Consider the following 23268-nt stretch of genomic DNA (forward strand, 5'->3'; position numbering starts at 1 on the left):
CTCTCTCTCTCTCTCTCTCTCTCTCTCTCTCCTTGCTAGCAGTGCTCTAACAAAACATAGGTTGTAATCCCACCTACAAATTTTATAATTTACCTCCAAAATTTAAACTTGGAGGGTGAAAAAACGTACAAAATTAGAGAAATTTGGTGTAAAAACATTCAAATATAGTTAATTTCCCCAATAGATTTTCATATGTAGATCTTCCAAAACTCTAAAAAAAATGTTTCTTTCAAGCCTCGCTTGTTAGCTCAAAGTGTGGACAAATAGGTGCTAAAACCTTAGAATCAGTGCTCTCAACAAAGATTTTAAAAGTGACTCCTCTCTCCATCAATTAAAAACCGGACCCACGAGAACATAAGAGGCATCAAACTGGCATTCGATGTTACAACTATCAAGCCTTCGTTCAATTTCACTCTATAATTGAGTGTTCCAAGTGTACACAGATGTTGACCCATTTGCAAACACCAGAAAGCTCAAAGACTCGGCTGAATACCATGTGGTGCCCTTCTGGGCGGGACACCCACTCACTTCCAAGAATATCCCACTCATCACTAGCAACAAACAGATACAAGCTCAAAAACTCCTGTTGACTGTTGAATTTGAGGTTACACGGTGCTCCAAAAAAACCTAGGTTTAGTGTAATCCCACCTAAAAATTTGAGATTTAAGTCTTAAGTCTTGACTTTGAAGGTGAAAAATCTTAGAAATTTACTGTAATTTTGTATAAAAAGCTTCAAATTTAGTCAATTTATTTCTCATATGTAGGTTTGCCAATTTGTTGGAAAGTTTTTTTCGAGCACTGTTGAGGCATACAAATTGAGGGGGGCAAAGAGAATTATTGCATAAGCCAGAAGACATACAGGGACACCAGCAATTTGTAAAGAATTAAATGAGCATTGCATCAAATGAGTGGAAGGGTGATCATATTTTCTCTTCTATAACAACAAACGATTTGCGCAATCTTGCTTCTTGGCAGAATTTGATACAGAAAAGAGAGCTTCCTGGCCATTATTCGTCTTCTATAACAACAAACGATTTGCGCAATCTTGCTTCTTGGCAGAATTTGATACAGAAAAGAGAGCTTCCTGGCCATTATTTGCTTGGCACTTAAAAGCAAAGAAAGAGGAAGAGAGAGAGCCTTGAAAAAACCCGGGCCCTCCAGCGCCCAATTTACAAAGCGGTTGGGAGCTTGCTGCTGACTGGCGTTCCCTCCACTAGAAACAAATGACATGCCCCTTGCTTCTTGCATCTAATTCACCTTATGAATCTAATTTTTCTGATTAGTTGAAAAAATAGGGTGATTGCAATACTTCCTTCAAATCGAATTGTCCTCGAGCTGGAACAGGAGGGAAGTCGATGTCCGGAAAACTCTCCTTAAAACTTTTCAGCAACTGCAACAGCAGGAAAACATGCACACGTCAGAAAAAGAACTAATTGATCAAGAGTAGATATGCCTCTAACCCATGCTTCCCCAGGAATCACAAGAGGAAATAGACAACCCTTCTCCCTAAAATGTAGTCATAAAGAACGGGCTCTCTCTTCGTTTGCCTTCATAAAAGAAACAGCAAGAACAAAAATGCAGAGGAAAAACAAGGAAGATTATACACACACACACCGCCCGGCACTAGAAAGGAGTATGGAAAGAAAAGAGAAGTACTCAGTTTCTTGGTGTCTTCTAAGCACCAAAACAACCTAATAGACAACCCCCACATAGCGTCACCAATAGATCAAGACACTAAAAAGATCAAGACTAGAGGTCGACACTAAAAAAGCCAAAACCTGCACATGCTTCATGATTACCACTTGGGGCAGTCAATCCTCAAAACCACATGCATTCAAGAGATTATTACAAATACTTAAATATACACACTATAATTACAGTCTTTTAAAAGCCCTCACCCCCCTCTAATGTATACATGGGAGTGTGTGTGTGTGTGCACACATATAGATCAATATATATGTGGAGATATATATATATATATATATATATATATATATATATATATATATATATATATATATATATATATATATATACATGTATGCATATGCCCATTCAAACATTTGCAAAAGTGGGGGTATTGATTGCATATCATACTTCAGGCTCAAAAAAAAATTGAGACGCCCAAATTGTTTTGGCTGAAGGACCAAATATTGGACGGAAATAGTAGGTTCTAGCTTCTAGCATGTAGTCCTTCATGCTATAAATCTTTTTGTTTGATGATAATAGAAATTCATGCATCTTGTCATATGAATTATACTTTTTTCATACTCATACCCGTATGCGTATGCAGTATGTTTGGCATAAGGAAGAACTATGCAAGGGATTACCACCTTTTAGACTACAAAGTTCCGTAACTAGTTGAGTTTCTGTTTCCGGAAACATCCAATGTTAAAAACCAAACAAAGTTGCTTCCCCATTTTGCAGATCAATTAAGACAAAATTAAGAGCGCTTACATTTTCTAGTATGGGTTGATTATACAGCTCCACAAACTTCTCTCGCAAAATAACATTCATCTTGTCCACGTCACCAGCATGCGTCCAATAAGAATCATGGACACCTGCCGAAAACTTTCCAAATTAAAAAATTCTAATGAGACACCACATTTACTGTTAGCAGCACCACTAACCTGCAAAAGTAAGCCCAGCCTTACTGCAAGCAATGGCTGTCATCATCATATGAGTGCTGTCCAATGAATGAACAAAATTTGGTGGGAATGCAGATTTTTGCCTTCTCACCATGATCTGAATATAAAAATAGCCAAAAACGCTGTGAGTAATCTCCACATTTAATACACAAAACCACCTACAAATATTTAACTGTAGGATTAGAACCGAGACAAAATCTTGATAAACAGCATTCAGCATTTGGACGTGTTAATAGCACTTACATTTGTGTCATTAGAGTCTGTCAATGCCAGGATTTGCAAGGACGTCCTCACCTGCAAAATAAATAATAATTGTCTTTGCTGTTCTTGATCTTTAGAAAGCCAATGCAAAGAGACTTTTTCTTTTTGAAAAACCTAACCAATATTCTTTGAGGCTTTCTGTACGGCTGAACAACTGGAAGACCAAGTGGAGTTGTCCATTTGACAGATTGGTTTTGAGAAGCGACAATCTGCAACAACCTCTTGTTACAAAAGCCATTACAAGTATAACCACATGGATAACTCTTGAATGCAATAAAGGAATAAGGAAAGACCTTCGCACAGTCACCCAGCCAGCCCATGATAATCCTGGCTGCCGTAAACATCTCACCAAGCGCTTCCAATGTTGTCTGCAGACTTTAAGTGAATTTAGCTCATTTACAAAAAAAGTACTTGGAAAACCTTCCCATTAGAATACGGAAATGGACCTTGGCGGCATAACACGATAGGTTAAAGGCCTGCTTGTCATCATTGATACTGGGCCTTTCTTGCAATCTGTTCATAATTTGAGCCCGAGCTCCAACATATGTAACTCCATACACTGATGTCATGACAGTTTGCTTCACCAGTTTCCTGTCCACCTTGGATAAATACAACACAACTAACTTCAATCAGCCTCGTAAACTCTTTAACCTGCTTCTCCACATGTCAGCGCCTCATAACTCATTTGCACAAATTATTCACCTGTGAATGCAGCTGCCTAGCTTTCTCACTCAAGCTTTCAGCCAGAAAATCCTTCTCAAGCAGCCCCTTGACCCTACCATTCCATACACATATCTCTCTCTCTCTCTCTCTCTCTCTCTCTCTCTCTCTCTCTCTCTCTCTGTGTGTGTGTGTGTGTGTGTGTGTGTGTGTGTGTGTGTGTGTGTGCAGCCGTTTTTGACCTAGTGGACAGCAGTTCACTCTTTTGATCATAACTTCTTCATCCGAACTCCGATTTGGGTGATCTATAGCCTCAATCGAAGAGCACGACACCCTCTACGCATTGATGTAAAGTCAGAAATTTTCAGAGTTACGGAGGCGTTTCTGTAGCAGCATTTCTGAAGTGAACAAGTTCAAGAAAGTTGACTCTCATCTCATATTTTACATACACTGTCTTCTGGCACTCGCAAGGGTTCTTCTTCAACAAGGTCCACAACCATTGTAGAAAATGATCCAAAATCTCCTAAGTCTGGAGATAGCAACACAACCACTCAACCAACGACATTAGTTATTGGTTTCTTTCCCTTGATTTTTATTTGATTTTTGGGACCCTCTTTCTGAAGTCACAAATGGCCAGACATTGTGTGGCCAGTGTGAAACACCCGACAACCAAGAGTTTCACCCACAGTCGGGAAGGGCAGGTCGCCACGAGATGGTCACACCAGTCGGCACTGAAATCCGAGCAAAAAAAGGGTGTCTAGGCTCAATTCAAAGTCATTTAGGCCCCTCGCTACACTTTATAAGTCGGTGGGTACTAGGAATTAACTCAAAAGAGGCAAAGTAGACACATGGCCGTTCGAGGTCAAATCTCCCAGCCTGCATGAAGAGGGGGCGCCCAATTTGAGAGTGGAGGCTGATTTTTGACTTAATAAGTGACTACAATGTGTGTGTGTGTGTGTGTGTGAGTAGTGGGTGCAGGTGATCACAGCTTTAATGGAAAGCTTGCCTTCTCCCTTGCTCTATGTAGCACAATGATTCCACTCTCGTGCATCTCTCTCCCCCTTTGAATACAGAAACGTGATGCCCCGCTCGAGGGCTTTTCATCTATATGTACAATTGTGTGGGTTCATGCGCGATTCTCGAGGCAAGAGCCTCTTGCACAGGTACCGGATTAGCTAATTGCTAATCCCCCGCAGGTACAATTGAGTTCGAAGAGATTTCACGCAAGAAATCTCGTCCGATTCAAAGGGCAAGTAGCCCTACAAGTGCGGGAGCTCAAGGGCTTGCTACGGATGCGACCGGCATGCAAAATGGAGTCCAAAAACAGTGAATTACAGCCTACTGTGTATTTTTTCAGGTTTAGGGTTTTGACCCTAATTGGTCCCTAATACCCCAAGGAGCTTCGGCAAAGCGATGGGATCGCTATACGGGTGATTTGGTACATTTTCGGGGCGAAAACAGAGAATTCAGCATGTTGCAGACTCGCGCCAAGTTTGGGAAAGTGCTTGTATGCGCCGGGCAGGGTGGTCTCGTACGGTCACATACGTTTTGTCCACATACGAAGACGTACGGTACTCATAGAACTAGAAAATTTTATGTCGTACAATATGGTTACGTACGATCAAAAATAAAACCACACAATTCTTAACCCTAGATTTTACGCTTGGGACAATTAGAGAATTGATTATCACATTGGACAAGAAGGCAACTTGCAAGTCCGCTCTTGTCCGCTCTTCATCGAGCTTCTTGGTGCGCATGTCCGCATAGGATGGACCCGTCCACCCTCATGGACCGACGGCCGCAATAGCCTTCACGATCCTCTTCCACCGCTCTAGTCGAAAAGCAAGATTACACTCAATGATGGTGCGTGCAATCTCAATGTCCGCAAGCCTTTGTCTCTCTTTGAGGAAAGACAATGGACCGGAGCTCAAACCCACCGATTGCGAGAGAGAGGCTTGCCTTGCTTGCTTTGGAGAATGGCCACTAGCACTTGCCGACGCCTTCTTCTTATTGGTAGCCATTGAGCTTGCCGTAGCGTCACCAGTTGCAATGGAGGTAGAGGGAGAAGGGCCGCTTGTATCCTCCTCCGAGTCGGTAACATCAATGTCGGGTGCCACTACCTCCTCTTGGGCTCTCTTCATCCCCACCTAGCACGTTTTCAAAGAAAGATACTTCTTCTTGCACTCTTCCAAAATGTCCTCGGGTATATTGGGACATGGACCGGCTTCACCTCCCATCTTCGTCAAGTGGATGATGAGTCGAGTGGAGGAGGAGGTCATGATCTTGGGACAATACTTGCAAGTCCACCTACAAACGTTTCGTTTGTCCCTCACTCTCTCATAGGAACGGCAATGCTTTTCAAAAGCTTCATGAAGAGGGGGAGGCATGATCGAACACTTGAAAGTTGAGAGATGTAGAGCTTGAAAGTTGAGAGGTTTACGGAATGGAGAGCTTGAGATTTTTTGGTAATGGAGAGAGGAGGTGTGAGAGAGGAAGACTCGAGAGGAAAGCTTCATGGAGGAATGGAGAGCTATGAGGGAGGAATGGAGAGCTTGAGAGCTATGAGGGAGGAAGGAGAGCTTGAGAAGCTTAGCAAATTGCAATCTCTCATGACTCATGAGCTTGAGCCTTGAGTTGGAACATAATGGAGAAAAAGAGAAAGAGAGCATCCTTATACAGATTTAGAGTGTAGACACTTGCCCTTGAACGAGAGAGAGAGAGAGAGAGAGAGAGAGAGAGAGAGAGAGAGAGAGAGAGAGAAAGACCTAATGGAATCCAAGGTTGAAGGACCAAAGCAATGAGAGAGAGAGAGAGAGAGGAGGCTCAAGGCATGTGGGAGGTGAGGGGGGGGGGGGGGGATCCTAGGCTAGGTGGGACGGATCCTATGCCAAAAGGTAGCCCAAAAACCTCCCAAAAAAAAGCGCAGTCAACGGACTAAAAAACCAGTCAAACGTACTAAAAAACAATCCGACGCCACGGACGCCTTGACCGGACAAGACGCCACCGGACACCTCGTTCCATCCGACAGACGAGAACAACCCTGGCGTCGGGGAAGTCACCTTTTGCATGGGGATTTTGTCTGCGACGCCACGAAATCGGGCTAGAGTAGGCCATTTTTAGCCCAATAATAGTGGGACAGCTCATAGGAACTTACAGGTTTTCTCCCAAGTTTTATAAGAATAAAGAAATACCAAAACAGGCGCCAATCTTTGGGACATACACGGTGTCGATGTCTGCTTGGTAACTCTAGTTTCCACGCCGTGGTTGTTTGAAATGTTAATTCCAGTCACAGATTTATTCATGAAGTCCCTCTGTGTCGTAAAGTTCGCGTAAAGTCTTTCAAGTAAAAAAACGGGTGAAAGCTGAAGTCTACCACCCTATGGGCAGGTTTCATGGTTTCATCGCCGAGACAGAATCACTTTTTCCTTAAAGAGTGAGCCTTGGTTGGTTTGTGGCAAAGACACGGAGCATAGGAACTCGGAATTACACTATGACTGACATGACAAACGATGCCAGGGAAGCGGCTTCCTCTTCACAAAACAGATAGGCTATTCCTCCTCCAATAGGCAAGAGTTCACGGCCACCCCTGTCTGTACCTTTTGTTGATTTGAATGCACCACAAGATTAAGGGTATATGACTGGGCAACTAGATGAGGATGCGTTCAAGACACAGTTGGTTGCCGCTGTGAATGTGTTCTCTCGGTTGGTGCAGCATCCTAGGTTTATGGAATTTCAACAAGTGCCACCACTGTCACAGCAGACAAGGCAACTGTCTCATGCAGTAGAGCCTGTTGAGGCTCAAGCTCAGGTACCTTGTGCGTCTCGGTAGGGTAGGGAGCACTCTCATGTTGCGGAGTCGGTTGGGGCTCCAAGAAAAATTTCTTATGTCCATGAACAAGAGGTTAGGACGCCTATTCCACAGGCTTTACCACTTCAGCCAGCCATCTTTCAAAGTCCAAATGTTGCATTAAATGGACAGGGAACGAGTATCCAGGCTATGCAACAGGTTTTTGCACCATCCACGGTACATCCTGGGTATTTCGGAGGTGGATCTGTGTTTCAGGGCATGGCTGGTTATGTGCATGGAAACCAGCAATATATGCAAGGAACAGTGTTTGGGGGTATGCAGGGCATGATGGCTGCTTATGGCTGGTTATGTGCCTGGAAACCAACAATATATGCCAGGAACAGTGTTTGGGGGTATGCAGGGCATGATGTCGAACCCCATGTATGGTAACATTGACATGCAGCGAGGGTTTTAGTACAATCAAGGCTAGTTTGGGGTGCCATAGGGCAATTTTGGCATGGTTGGTTTTTTCAACCAGCAAGCACATATGGCACCAGTGACGCAAAATGTCAATGGCCAAGGGACGCAGATGATCCCTATTACAGTACCCATGTTGCAGACAATTCCCTATTACAATTTGGGAGCACTGGAAGAGCCAAAAGCCTACAAAGAAGGGGGTGCAACTGTCAAGTTTGAAACTTTCAGTGGCTTTGAGGATACGGCAAAGGCTCTTACTTTCCTCAAGCAGTTTGATACAACTTGATGCAGGGGGGGATTTTACAAAAGCCTCTAAGGTCTAGAAAGTTGCCACTTGCTTGAAAGGCAATGCCCTTACATGGTGGATGACAATGTTGATGCAAGGACATGCACCCGCCACATGGGTAGAAAATGTTTGCATCTGCATGGTTGTCAAATGAATTTGAAGCCGATGTCATGACGGATTGGCACCAACTCACTGCGGCTACTTGCCAGAGCCTACAATAGTACAATCCGAGGTTCTGTAAAGCCAAAGAAGCCCTTGGTGAAAGTGACTCTTGAAGCGTCCTAGGGGTCACAAAAGGCAAACAAAGTCAAGGACTCAGCCAAGACGTCTATAGGTTAGGCCAGGAAGAAGAAAAGGAAACCTTTTGTGCGCAAGTTGTTCAAGGAGAAGAGGCTATAATGGCTAAGAACGAGTGCTTTATATGTGAGCAGCTTGGCCATTTTGCTGCAGATTGTCCCCAGAGGAGGAGGCCAACTGACTCAAAGGACAAAGAGGACAAGAAAGGCAAGAAACCAGAACCCATAGCAGGTCTAGTGCCAGATATGGTGGGTGATAGGCCAAGTTTAAATGCCATTGAATTATGCAGAGCGTGGGGTAAAGTCAGAGACCAGACAGCACTTATCTTCTTTGATGCAGGTGCTAAAGCAAACTTTATCTCACCAGAGTTGGCCATTAAGTTGGGCATCAAAGCTAAACACATGGGGTACACAGCAAAGGCAGGGTTGGCATGTCCTGGGCACTCAAAGTCTGTTACGCCTATTATTGGAAAGTTGTGTCTGCATATCCAGTCATATAAGGACACAGAGGAATTTTACATCATGCCACTGGCAGGGTACGATGCGCTGTTGGGAAACCCGTGGATGTTCCGTATACATGGAGTGTTGGATGTCTTCAACAAGAAGATCACCCTTCACCATAGGGGCAAAACTCACTCCTGGATGCAAAGCTCAAAAGGGACTCTGTTCCTATTGTATCTGCTTCGGCTATCAGTTCTGTAATTAAGAATCATCTTTCTACGTACTTGATTTTTGCATGTGATGTTTCAGCTAATTGTCAGTCAAATTTATCTGTGTTAGATTAAAAAAAGATCATCATTTTTGCGAGAGTTTAATGACTATTTTTCTGACTCATTACCGTCTCAATTGCCACGGAGAGGCCTGAGGATCATGCAATAGATTTGGTGCCATGTTGAAGCCCACCAAATAGGCCTCCCTACAAGGTTAGTACGGCTCAGCAGAAAGAGGTTATGGGCCAAGTAGAGGAGCTGCTAGAGAAAGGGCAGCTCCCCAGTGCTTCTAGTGGAGAAGAAGTGTAACAAACTGCTGGCGTGTCAAAGCCCTGAAGAATGGAGCCAACTTGTAGATGCCGCCCGAGGGGCCTAAACCCTAAGAAGAATAAGTAACAGAAGAAGAAGTCCTACCAACTTATGGGGACCCCGTCTGATGGGGCCCCAGTGACATAAAGAAACTAAAATAAAGCAGGATCCACACGCAAAAACTGATGATATGGCATATTTCCGAAAATTACGCTAGCATGATGACGTGGCAGGCTGTACGGATTTCCGCGTTTTGCGCTAGCTGACGACGTGGCAGTTGTACGGATTTTCGTAAATTACGCTGGCAGATTTTTGGTAGTGCTTTTGGACCAAAAGCTTTTGAGTTTTGAAGGCCTTTCACTGTAACTACTTTTCAGGCCAAGGGCCTTTAAATATGAGGTTAGGGCTCATTCTCTGGCATGCTTCCCCGAGAAGGTGCAGAGTCTGGAGTATCGGCTTGTACTGAGTTGATGCAATATAAAGAAAGGGGCGCCAAGGTTTGGAGCCAATACTCTCTGGGGTGGAATTCCACCACTCCATGTCGCGTGTCGTCTCTCTCTTTCAGTTCAGTTGTTATTGAAGTGCTAAAAGTCTGTTCAATCTATTCTTTTCTATTGGCACGTGATGCCCGTCTTGTGACAAGAAGGATGGCTCTTGGCGCATATCATAGTAACAAGAAAGGGCATTTTGGGGCCCAAAACAGAAACAGTGTTTCCTCACCGTTTCAATCCGGAAGAAACTCCGTTTCCGACCTTATTTTTTTTAGGGTAAGTTTCGGAGGAAAGCGCGATTTTTACAAATTGCTGTTTTTGCAAGCAGTTTCATGAACAAGTGTCTGCACACACGAAAAGATAGGCTCTTGTAGTGTATGGACAGTTTTGACTTCTGACATAAATGTTGTACCTTGGTTTGACACTGTAGTATTTGAAAATAGTTTATTAAGTTGTAACTTGTAGGGTTGTAGACTCTAAGTTTACGGTTTACCGTCTCGTTTTTTGAAAACTTAGTTTTTTGAAACTTCTCAATCATGTTTTGTTGTGTTTCAATTAGTAATACACCTATAGCCCCTCCTAGGCTAGTTGTTTTACGAGATATATTGTTTGTAAAAAAAAATTAAAGACGTCAAACACCAATTTTTCCGTTTCCATTGTTGTCGTTTCCGTTTCGGGTGGTGGCTATAGCACATGTGTATTGATTACCGTGCGTTGAATAAGAATAACATCAAGAATTCATTTTCTATGCCAAGGATTGATGGTATTCTTGACCGACTAGACGGTGCTGCAATTTTCAACACGATAGACCTTAAGACTGGGTACCATTGTAAGGTGCAGCGGAAGTGAATGTTGAACTTTCCTCAAGATGAGTGCTCCGAACTATGCTCAAGGTTCCTTTTACTTACGGAAGGGAGAGCCTTCCGTTCCCTTAGAGTGCAAATGATCACAAACAAAGTGGTAAACACTGTGAATGAAGGTGCTGAGATTGAGAGATAGAGAGAGAAGAATACAACACCAGAATGTTGTCAAACCCTCCTCCGAAGGCCCCACTCTCTATGGCGAGAGTGGTCTACTATTGATTGCACAAATCTCTACAATGCAATGGACTTGCCAACGATGTCAACGAGACGGGCTGAAATCTAAAAGCGCTATAGGCTGAAATCTGCAAATCTTGTATCTGCTGAATTCTGATTTTATGTCGATGACGACGACGATGCGACGACGACGCGTTGAAAACGCAAATGCTGAAATCTGCGTTTTCCGGGCTGAATCTACAAACACTGGCTGATCTGACCGTGCGACGAGAATCTGTTGCGGGAAGGTGAGATCTACGAGGTTTGGGACTTGTGGTACGGAATCTAGATGCTAAAAACTGAAAACGCTGATGCAAATCTTGTGTTCTGTCGCCGGGAATCTGCAAATGACGAGGGAAGTCTTGCAAATGCAAAAACGCTGGGCTGATTTGACGTCTAATGCAAAAACGCTATGGATCCTGTTGGAAATCTACTACCGCCGGACTGATCTACAACTACAAAACGCTGGGACTGATCTTGATGAAAAAACTAGCTGTGTCGCTGCAGAAAACGCTAGGGCCATCTGCTGCAAAAACGCTAGGTTGTCTTGTTGGGGTCTTGTTGAGAAGATGCCTGTCAGACACTAGGTCTCTGCTGCCTCTTCTGCCAAAAAACACTAGCGCTAGCTTTTCTTATATACTGGCTTGGGTAAATTGCCCTACCCAATTTCCCAACAAAATTCACTTAATAATAATAAGAAAAAATGGCTAAAATAGGGAAAATAGGTATGTGCATTGTAAAAATGCTCCTGATGGGTTTTGATGGTAATCTGATGATCATGTTGTGTGCAACCAGAGGATATGCATCTACTCTAAGTGACTGAACATGCACGGTCAGCGAATAGACTCACAAAAGTGCTAGAATACTGCCTAAGCTAACTAAACTGAACTGAACCCTTGTCATGAAGTAGCTTGTCCACGTACACATAGAGTTAGATTTGCATGAGACATCCCCTCCTTTTTAAAGTAAGGTACTGGTACCGAACTGTATGACATCGAGGGAGATCGCCAACAACGTCTGGAATCCTGGAAAGGACTCTTCGCCGGCCCACTTTGCTACGTGGGTCATGCGATACTTGAACTTCATAAAGGTTTGCAACGCTTACTTCTTTGGGCCGTGCCGAAAGCGACACAGTCATCTGTGGCTCCTTCAATGCTTCAACTTCGTCTATAGTCATGCGTCTACCTTCTTCAAGAATCTCCGAGGATGAAAATTCCTGAAACCGCTTCCAACACAAAAACATGAACATACCCATTCCATGTAAAGTGACTGGAAAAAGATTATTCTTTCAAAAAACCTGTCCATGCAACAAAGTGACGGAGTGACAAACTGTTCATCAAACACACGCAAAAAATGGGGTCGGATCTTGACTTTCTGATCGAAATCAATCAACTGTGGCAAATCACAATGGAAATGCCGATGCTTGATGCTCAATCCTTCTTATGCTCTTCCAGATACTGTGTCATGCCAAGAAAGAGACATGGAATGTGAATTCCTTGGGTGCAAACATTTCATCTTTTCATGAGTAAACCGCATGCATATGTGCTCATTCATGAGTGAATCGTGTCCATCGTACCATATGTCATGCCTATGAAAAGGGATCACATAAGGACGGTGACTAAAATACAGGAAACCATCACGAATGAAATACTCGAACAATGTGTGTTGACTAATCATGCGCACACATAAGACTTCCTGTGGGGATTCTTGGGACCTCGACTCCAGAGCCAAGATCCGTTCTTCGTGATTGATCGAATCTGCAATGAGGTTAGCTTCACTAGAAAAAGTATCAACTAAATCATCATCCTTGTGAACAATCACATCTTTATCATGCAAATCATCATGCTTATCATTATCATGCAATTCATCATGCTCGTGAATAATCACATCTTGATCATGCAAATCATGTGTCGTGCTTTGTAGAAGAAAAGACTGAGAGAGTCTCCTTCTCTCAATTCTTTTCAATCTGTGCCTGCACATTAGAAAATAGTAGGACCAACTATTGCATGCATTGGTCTCTCTGCGCTTCACGCTCTTCGCGCTCACGATTCAATTCGGCTTTTCTTTCTTTGTGCTCGCGATCCAATTCTGGTTTTCTTTCTTTGTGCTCGCGATCCAATTCTACTTTTCTTTCTTTGGCCGCCAAGCATGCTTGCTCACGTTCACGCTCTATGGTTGCCATTCTTTCTTTGTGTTTACGATCAAATGATGCCTTTCTTTCTGCTTATCTTTCTTCGCGCTCGCACTCCAAGGCAGCACGTTGCACTTCTTGTCGTAACTTCATATCCATCATCATCTTGACCAAAGCCTCCATAGTATTTGGTGCAATCCTTGGCGTAGATGGGGAGGGGGGAGGGTCGGAAAAACCTCTTGGTGGGGAAAATTCTTCTACGCCACTTCCATGCTTATCACCTCCATGCGAAGTATCCATTCCGCTTCAGGTAATGACCATACACTAGAATTCTTGGGTTCTTAAGTTCACGAGAAACTTGGGGTCTTGAGGTCTTGAGTTCTTGAGGTTCTTCTTTAGCTTGCAATCTGTGTTAGAGAAGGATCTTCTCTTACACGAGCTCTTCTCCTTCCTGCGGGCGTACCCCTTGTGGCCTTGCGCTCACACCAAGGTTGCTATATCCCACCTCACGTCGATTGGTCATGTCACAAGATGGGCACCACGTGCCAATATAAAAGAACATACTGAACAGACTTTTAGCACTTCAATAACAATTGAACTCAAAGAGAGACGCCACGCGACACGGAATGTGGCGGAATTCCACCCCAGAGAGTATTGGCCCCAAACCTTGGCGCCCCTTTCGGTAATTCTTTATATTGCATCAACACAGTACAAGCCGATACTCCAAACCCTGCACCTTCTCCCGAAAGCATGCAAGAGAATGAGCCCTAACCTCATATTTAAAGGCCCTTGGCCTGAAAAGCACTTACAGTGAAAAGCCTTCAAAACTCAAAAGCTTCTGGTCTAAAAAGCAATACCAAAAGCTACCAGCATAATTTACGAAAATCTGTACAGCCTGCCACGTCATCAACCAACGCAAAACGCGAAAATCCATACAACATGCCACGTCATCATGCCAGCGCAATTTTTGAAAATCTGCCACATCATCAACAGCTATGCAATTTTCAAAAATTTGCTACTTCTGCTTTCTCTAGGGCTTAGGCCCCTCGACCAGCATCTGCACAATGGCTCCATTCTTTAGGGCTCTGACACGTCAGCAGTTTGTTACATCTCCCCTTCTTGAAAGAAAGTAATCGTCCACGATTACAACATATCTGCAAAACAACTCAAGTTAGCTCAAAAAAAATTCCGACGATCATTCCGAGGGACATTCCAAGGGACAATCAGTTTGCTCTTTTTGTTAAGGAGTTAGCTTCTCCTTTCGGCTCTTTTGATCAAGGAGTTAGCTTCTCCTTTCGTCCTGATCGGAACTCTCGATATTCCGGTGTAGTAAAATTAGCCATCACACCCAGACCGTACGGATCTTCCACGGGTGTCTTGATGCACTAAAATTACATACCCAGGCAATCTCATCCAATTAGGAATATTCAGTGGTTGGCACATCACAATGCAACACAAATGCTAACATATACATGTTACAAGACATAGAAACATAAAGCCGCCGATGAGCATTTCTCCCGCATAACCTAACAAGGTCTGGGCCAGGAGGTATTCAACGACTCCCTCATCACTCCTCCCGCATAACCTAAAAAGGTCCATGTCGGGAGATATAGAGGCCTTTTACAACCAAACGCCCCCCAGACCGCAGCCTACATCGTTTGGAGATGCTGAGAGTAACCACTGCTCAGACTTCTTAATACTCCTCCAGCATAACCATCCAAGTCCGGGCCGGGAGTCACGACAACAATACTCCCCCGATAAATAGCCACAAGGGTCCAGGCCATGAGTTAAAAAAACAACACTTTTCAATCATTCAATACTCCCACCGCAAATAACCACAAGGGTCCGTGCCATGAGTATGAACAAGCATTCTCAAACATAATTTCTCCCTACTCCACTCGGGAGTAAAATCACCAATCATTGAAACCAATATCAAAACCAGAGTCAAACAATCCAAATCGGCACCAAGACAGGTTTAAAACAGATAGCATCCATTTCATACAAATTCCAAACAGGATCACCAAACAAGTTCTCAAACAGATTTGGAACTTAAAAAGCAATCTCGAGATCAGTCGAGCTCAAAAAGTCGACTGACTTTCCATCTTGAAACATGCACCAAAAAATTAGGGTTAGGTTCATTCCATAGGGTCGTAGCCGAGCACAGCATGGTCCATCAGCTCTTGGACAAACAGTGTTTTCGTTGGTGGCGATGGTAGTCCCAAGATAGCAATCGCACTAGATCTCCAAGGTCATCAGCTCGTGAAGAGACATCTACTGAGAGATGACGAGAAATTTCAAGTTATAATCTACTAGGATTTCCATGGCAAGCATTTCAGGATACCCCACTCTGCCAGAAGTTACACTCCGAAGGAAGATGTCAAAAACCATATAACTTCGGGGGGGGAAAAAAATCTTGAAAGCTTGCCAAGTACTTGGAGTGTGCGGCTTGGTAGCTATAGACATCAACATCTGCATGGCACTGCTTTTGAGAAAAAACAGTGACTTGAAACAAATCTGGATCCTTCTCTTGCAAGTGATCTTTATGGCTTATGCCCTGTAAGACATGAGCCGTGAAGACGCGAGCGCACCCGATGCGCGATGAAGTAAGGGTGGAAGTGGCTAATAAGTGCGGGTTGGGGGGCGAAGATACCTCAAATCAAAATCCAATAGCTCTGTCTACTCTTTTGTAGGACCGGTATGCTTTTAGAAAAGCACACGCTTGATGCTCTAATACCACAGTCACAAGACGGGCACCATGTGCCAATAAAAAAGAACAGATTGAACAGACTTTTAGCACTTCAGTAACAACTGAACTGAAAGAGAGAGACGACACGCGACACGGAGTGAGGCGGAATTCCACCCCAGAGAGTATTGGCCCCAAACCTTGGCGCCCCTTTCGATATTTCTTTATATTGCATCAACACAGTACAAGCCGGTACTCCAAACCCTGCACCTTCTCCCAAAAGCATGACAGAGAATGTCACAAAACAGGCACCACGTGCCAATAGAAAAGAACAGATTGAACAGACTTTTAGCACTCCAATAACAACTGAACTGAAAGAGAGACGACACGCGACACGGAGTGGCGGAATTCCACCCCAGAAAGTATTGGTCCCAAACCTTGGCACCCCTTACGGTATTTCTTTATTTTGCATCATCAAAGTACAAGCCGGTACTCCAGACTCTGCACCTTCTCTAGGAAGCATGCCAGAGAATGAGCCCTAACCTCATATTTAAAGGTCCTTGGTCTAAAAAGCAGTTTACATGAAAAGCTTTCAAAATCAAAAGCTTCTGGTCCAAAAAGCAATTTACATGAAAAGTTTTTAAACTCTGGCCAAAAAACAATGCCAAAAGCTGCCAGCTTTTCATAAACCACGCAAGTGTCCATACAGCAGGCCATCTGTCAGCCCGCCACGTCAGCAAAATCAGGGTTAGGGTTAGGGTTTTTGATTTTAGGGTTAGGGTTTGAGGCAGAATTAGGGTTTTTGATTTTAGGGCTAGGGTTTCGGACAGAATTAGGGTTTTTGATTTTAGGGTTAGGGTTTCAGCAGAATTAGGGTTTCGACACGTCAGCAGTTTGTTACAGAGAATGAGTCCTAACCTCATATTTAAAGGCCCTTGGCCTGAAAAGCAGTTACAGTGAAAAGCCTTCAAAACTCAGAAGCTTTTGGTCCAAAAAGCAATATCAAAAGCTGTCAGCATAATTTATGAAAATCCGTACAGCCTGCCACGTCATCAGCCAGCACGAAACACGAAAATCCGTACAACGTGCCACATCATCATACCATCATAATTTTTTGAAATCTGCCATGTCATCAACAGCTACACAATTTTCGAAAATCTGTTGTTGCTTCTGCTTCTTCTAGGGTTTAGATCTTAGAATCTGATCTTTTTATGTGCCAGTATCTGATTTGGAACGAGTATCTCCTCGCTTTCCTCCACTTCCGGTTGCTCATCTGGCTCCTCATCATCGGGCACATCGCCTTTAAAAGGCTTCAAGAGACTCACATGAAAAGCATTGTGAATTCTCCAAGTATCAGACAGCTTCAATCTAAAGGAGACATCATTTATCTTTTCTGTTATTTGGAAACATCCATAGTATCTCATGCTAAGCTTAAGAAAAAGCCGCTCCTTTCCTTTTTTCTTTCTCAAGCGTACCTTCTCAAAACATAAGAGCACCCAATCGTTCTCCTTTAATTTCAAATCGTGACAATGTCAATCTGCTGCCTTTTTGTGTCTTTCCTGAGATTTCTCTAAAGCCTCCCGGACCTTGACAAGAGCAGTGTCCAAGTCCCTCGTGTACTGGTCGGCTTCAAAAATCTTACCTTTCGTGCTTAGGAAGGGTGGAACCTTCATAGCACCTTCAATAATCTCAAATGGCGCCTTCCCCGTCGAAGAGTGATCGTGTTATTGTAGGCAAAATCCACCAAGGGCAAATACTTTTCCCATTGAGTCTTCTGATCCGAAATGTAAGACTTCAATAAATCCAGCACGACTGAATTTGCAATCTCAGACTCCCCATCTGTCTGCGGGTGGAAAGATAACGAGACCTGCAACCGTGTGCCAATGCTCTCCAAAATAGCCTTCCAAAACAAACTCGTGAATCGGGGATCTCTCTCGGAGACAATTGTCTCTGGCATGCCAAGTAATCTGAATATCTGGGCAATGAACAGTCTCGCTTATTCATAAGTTACAAGGGTGCCCAAAAGCAGATTCCCAAAAATAGTAATCAAAAGCTTCTCAAAAATAAAGCAGCTGAGCCCCAAAAGCTGCCAATTTTAGCCCACGCAAATTCAGCCAGCACTAAAGCAAAATTCCATATAGCTGGCCGCTTATTGCGACGCAAATCATGAAACTTCCATACAATACTGCCACATCAGCCTGCCGCCGCGTTTTCCGGGTCTATACCCTGCTGGGAATGTGTGCGGGCATGCCTCCTCACCGGTTTGTGACAGTGAAAGCTAAAGTCTACGCCACTTTCACTATCCGCTTTGGATATCCATGTCGAGACCGAAGCATGATAAGCTAGTTTGGATTTCGCAGTCTGCATGTAACTAAGTCTCTCTCTCGTGTCAACCTTGACTCTCCTAGGAACCCATCTCTTGGAAACTCCTGGAGTTGTCGGCGCATGCAACTCAAACGGCCATGTAAATCTCGCTCCCTGCAAACACGTGTCGTCGTCGCCTTGTAGTTGTTTGTCTGCAAGTATTGGAGACATAGTTATGCATGTAACCAAATGAGACGTCGGATCAACAAAACCAATGCGGTGTCCAAACGCCCTGAATCAATTGAGACAATGAAGTATCAAGTAGCACCAAGTCAGGTACGCACGATCCTTGTCTAGCCATAGAGGGGTCTCAAAGCTCAAATGCAAAGAAATTGGGGCATGATCCGAGAGCACTCTACTAGGCCAAATCGTAATTGTCCGACCATGAGATGCTGACCAATAGTCCACATAAAATCTATCTAGATGCTCGAGAAAACGACCGAACTGCCTCCCAAAACCCCCAAAAAGATGCAATGTCTATGGAGTGAAGTATGCCAAGCGTCTATACCAAAAACTGTAAAAAGGAATCTATCCCAAGCATCTCTCTCACACGGTGCTACAAATGGTAAGGATGAGGTTGAATGCCTCGCCAGTCCTCAGAGGTCTCTACCATGTTGAAATAACTGCCAACAACCCACGAATCCATAGTAGGCAATACATTTACAGTCTATTGTCAAAACTCAGCTCTCTCATGAGCTGAAGTGGAGGCATAAATGCAAATCAGGTATCATCAATGTCCAAAATAATCCAGATCACTCTATCATGTACTAAAGTAAAGTACCATGGTCACGTACACAATGGCGCCAAACGGGACCCACAGAAATGCATACACCACTACTAGAATATCGCTGCAGTTTCCCAAAATGTATAAGAATCCTGAGATGACAACTTGCCATATCTACGATAACTATCTGTTACACGCTTGGACACTGTCACAAGGCGGGCACCACGTGCCAATAGAAAAGAACAGACTGAACAGACTTTTAGCACTTCAATAACAACTGAACTAAAAGAGAGAGACGACACGCGACACGGAGTGGCGGAATTCTACCCCAAAGAGTATTGGTCCCAAACCTTGGCACCCCTTTCGGTATTTCTTTATATTGCATCATCAAAGTACAAGCCGGTACTCCAGACTCTGCACCTTCTCTAGGAACCGTGCCAGAGAATGAGCCCTAGCCTCATATTTAAAGGCCCTTGGCCTAAAAAGCAGTTTACATGAAAAGCTTTCAAAATCAAAAGCTTCTAGTCCAAAAAGCAATTTACATGAAAAGTTTTCAAACTCTGGCCAAAAAGCAATGCCAAAAGCTGCCAGCGTAAATCGTGGAAATCCGTACAACCTGCCACGTCATCATGCCAACGCAATTTTCAGAAATCAACCACGCTGTTGCAGTTTTAGGGTTAGGGTTTCCAAAATTAGGGTTTGCAGGTTTTAGGGTTAGGGTTTTCAGAATTAGGGTTTCAGCAGTTAGGGTTTTTGGAATTAGGGTTTCAGCAGTTAGGGTTTCCAGAATTAGGGTTTCAGCAATTAGGGTTTCTGGCAAAAATTAGGGTTAGGGTTTTCTGCACTCAGGCAACCACGTCATCACTTTGTGCCACTTCTTCTGTTGCTTGTTCTTCTTAGGGTTTAGGCCCCTCAACCGGCATCTGTAAGTTGGCTCCATTCTTTAGGCTTTGACACGTCAACAGTTTGTTACATCTCCCCTTCTTGAAAGAGAGTAATCGTCCGCGATTACAGCATATCTGCAAAACAACTCAAGTTAGCTCAAAAATTTCCGAGGAACATTCCGAGGGACAATCAGTTTGCTCTTTTTATTAAGGAGTTAACTTCTCCTTTCTGCTCTTTTGATCAAGGAGTTAGCTTCTCCTTTCTGCTCTTTTGATCAAGGAGTTAGCTGCTCCTATCGGCTGTTTTGATCAAGGAGTTAGCTTCTCCTTTCGTCCAGATTGGAACTCTTGATATTCCGGCGTAGTAAAATTAGCCATCACACGCAGACCTTACTGATCTTCCTCGGGTGTCTTGATGCTCTAAAATTACATACCCAAGCAATCTCATCCAATTAGGACCGCCGATGAACACTCCTCCCGCATAACCTAACAAGGTTCAGGCCGGGAGATATTCAACGACTCCCTCATCACTCCTCCCACATAACCTAAAAATGTCCGGGCCAGGAGATATAGAGGCCTTTTAAAACCAAACGCCCCCGAGACCGCAGCCTGCGTCGTTTGGAGGTGCTGAGAGTAACCACTGCTCAGACTTCTTAATTACTCCTCCCACATGACCATCCAGGTCCGGGCCGGGAGTCACAACAACAATTATTTTACAAGCATACAACCAAACGCTCCCCAGGCATCGGCCTGCGTCATTCGGAGGTTTTCAAACATACAACAAAATGCTCCCCAGGCATCGGCCTGCGTCGTTCCGAGGTTTTCAAACATACAACGAAACGCTCCCCAAGCATCGACCTGCGTCGTTCCGAGGTTCAAACAATACCAAAACAGTATTTCTCACTTCTCCACCCGGGAGTAAAATCACCAATCATTGAAACCAGTATCAGACCAGAGTCAAACAATTCAAATCGACACCAAAACAGATACCATCCATTTCAAACAAATTCCAAACAAGATCAAACAAAACTCAAACTTAAAAAGCAATCTCGACATCAGTCGAGCTCGAAAAGTCGACTGACTTTCCATCTTGAAACCTGCACCAAAAATTAGGGTTAGGTTTCTTCCATGAGGTCGTAGCCGAGCACAGCATGGTCTGTCAGCTCTTGGACAAACAGTGTTGCTTTGGCGGCGATGGTAGTCCCAAGATAGCAATCGCACTAAACCTCCAAGGTCATCTGCTCGTGAAGAGACATCTACTGAGAGATGTCGAGAAATTTCAAGATATAATCTGCTAGGGTTTCCATGGCAAGCATTTCAGGATACCCCACTCTGCCAGAAGTTGCACTCCGAAGGAAGATGTCAGAAACCATATAACTTCGAGCAAAAATTTTCTTGAAAGCTTGCCAATTTGGAGTATGCTGCTTTGTAGCTGTAGACATCAACATCTGCATGGGACTCCTTCTGAGAAAAACGGTGACTTGAAACAAATCTGGATCCTTCTCTTGCAAGGGATCTTAATTGGCTTATGCCCTGTAAGACATGAGCGGTGAAGACGGGAGCGCGCCCGATGCGCGATGAAGGGTGGGAGTGGCTGATACCTCAAATATAATTCAATTCCAATAGCTCTGTCTGCTCTTTTGTAAGACCGGTATGCTTTCAGAAAAGCACACGCCTGATGCTCTGATACCACTGTCACAAGGCGAGCACCACGTGCCAATAGAAAAGAACAGACTGAACATACTTTAGCCACTTCAATAACAACTGAACTGAAAGAGAGAGACGACACGCGACACGGAGTGGCGGAATTCCACCCCAGAGAGTATTGGCCCCAAACCTTGGCGCCCCTTTCGGTATTTCTTTATATTGCATCATCAAAGTACAAGCCGGTACTCAAGACTCTGCACCTTCTCCACAAAGCATGCCAAAGAATGAGCCCTAGCCTCATATTTAAAGGCCAAAAAAAAGCAGTTTACATGAAAAGCTTTCAAAATCAAAAGCTTCTGGTCCAAAAGGCAGTTTACATGAAAAGCTTTCAAAACCAAAAGCTTCTGGTCCAAAAAGCAGTTCACATGAAAAGTTTTCAAACTCTGGCCAAAAGCTGCCAACGTAAATCACGGAAATCCGTACAGCCTGCCACAACATTATGCCAGCGCAATTTTCGAAAATCAGCCATGCTGTTGCAGTTTTAGGGTTAGGGTTTTCAGAATTAGGGTTTCAGCAGTTAGGGTTTCTGGAATTAGGGTTTCAGCAGTTAGGGTTTCCAGAATTAGGGTGTCAATAATTAGGGTTTCCAAAATTAGGGTTTCAGCAATTAGGGTTTCTGGCAGAAATTAGGGTTAGGGTTTTCTGCACTCGGGCAACCACGTCATCACTTTGTGACACTTCTTCTATTGCTTGTTCTTCTTAGGGAGGCCCCTCGGCCGGCATCTGTAAGTTGGCTCCATTCTTTAGGCTTTGACACGTCAGCAGTTTGTTACAGACACTCCAACCGAGAAATCAATAGCAACACACGAACAGAAACTTCAAAATCATTGAACTTTAATAGAGAGAGATAGAGAGAGAGAATCGACACAACACGGCGGAGTTCCGCGCCCAAAAGCACTCGGCCCAAAGATAGGTGCCCCTTTCGCTATCTCTTTATTATTCATCACATCAAGGTACAGCTCCCGAGGGTCCTCTGCTCTCATACTCTGCATCCAGATGCTCTGCAGAGTGACGCCCCAGGGGCACTTATAAAGAGTACAAGGGATGCCCAAAAGCATTAGGTAAAAGCTCTAGTCCCCAAAAGCTAGCATTAAAACCTAGAAAAGATGCCAGCGTGATTTACAAAAATCCGTACAGCTTGCTACGTGGCACAGTCAGCTCGAAAATCCATACAACCATGCCATGTCATCGTCCATGCGGACTGCCACATCAGCATGTCAACGCACTTTACGGACCCAAAGTTCAAGCTTTTATCTTTTTAGGGTTTCGAGCCCCACGGCCTATGCTTCATAAGTTCTACAAATTGGTCAATTCAGTTTCTCTTGTCCACTTGGCCATTTCTCTTCCCGTTGTTCATGCCACGTCATCACTTTGTGACATTGTCTATACATAGCTTGTCCTCTTGCACAAGGAGTACATCTACATCTCGGTTTACATGAGAACACAAATCTCTATTAAGCAAGTTCTATCTGAACCACTAATGCTAGTGTGATGCAAGCCATTGACATTCCAAGTGAATATAGAAAGCCATGTGTCAACCCATGATGAAGCTAGAACCTCAAAGGCATACATCAATCAAGTCAACTGCTACAAGACTGAGGTCAATGTCGAGCTCTCTTGATCCCAGGCCGAAGCTAGTGAAACAACAGCCAATCATCATGTGATAGTGGTAAGAGAAGTTGTCCTAGGGCAAAGGAGCAAGCAGCTATAAAGTAAGAACCAAAGTAGTCATAAGAGCATCCTCATGTGGAGACTATTGCCGACTTCGAACATA

At 43.9% G+C, this 23268-nt stretch overlaps 1 protein-coding gene across 1 annotated transcript in view; it reads right to left on the reverse strand.

Annotated features, from left to right (window-relative positions):
* Positions 1–873: 873 nt before the first annotated feature.
* Positions 874–23268, reverse strand: part of LOC147458243 (DNA-directed RNA polymerase 1B, mitochondrial-like) — a 67327-nt gene continuing 44932 nt past the window's right edge. The window contains exons 13-20 of the mRNA XM_086512930.1: positions 3612–3684; positions 3356–3508; positions 3203–3277; positions 3029–3118; positions 2892–2942; positions 2631–2745; positions 2458–2561; positions 874–1390 (exon numbers count right to left, since the gene is read on the reverse strand). Coding sequence (XP_086369056.1) covers positions 1280–1390; positions 2458–2561; positions 2631–2745; positions 2892–2942; positions 3029–3118; positions 3203–3277; positions 3356–3508; positions 3612–3684 — 772 coding nt within the window. The 3' untranslated portion in view covers positions 874–1279. The remainder of the gene's footprint in view (positions 1391–2457; positions 2562–2630; positions 2746–2891; positions 2943–3028; positions 3119–3202; positions 3278–3355; positions 3509–3611; positions 3685–23268) is intronic.

Source organism: Adiantum capillus-veneris, chromosome 5 (assembly GCF_014529385.1).
Source record: "Adiantum capillus-veneris isolate H3 chromosome 5, ASM1452938v2, whole genome shotgun sequence".
Classification (NCBI taxonomy): domain Eukaryota; kingdom Viridiplantae; phylum Streptophyta; class Polypodiopsida; order Polypodiales; family Pteridaceae; genus Adiantum; species Adiantum capillus-veneris.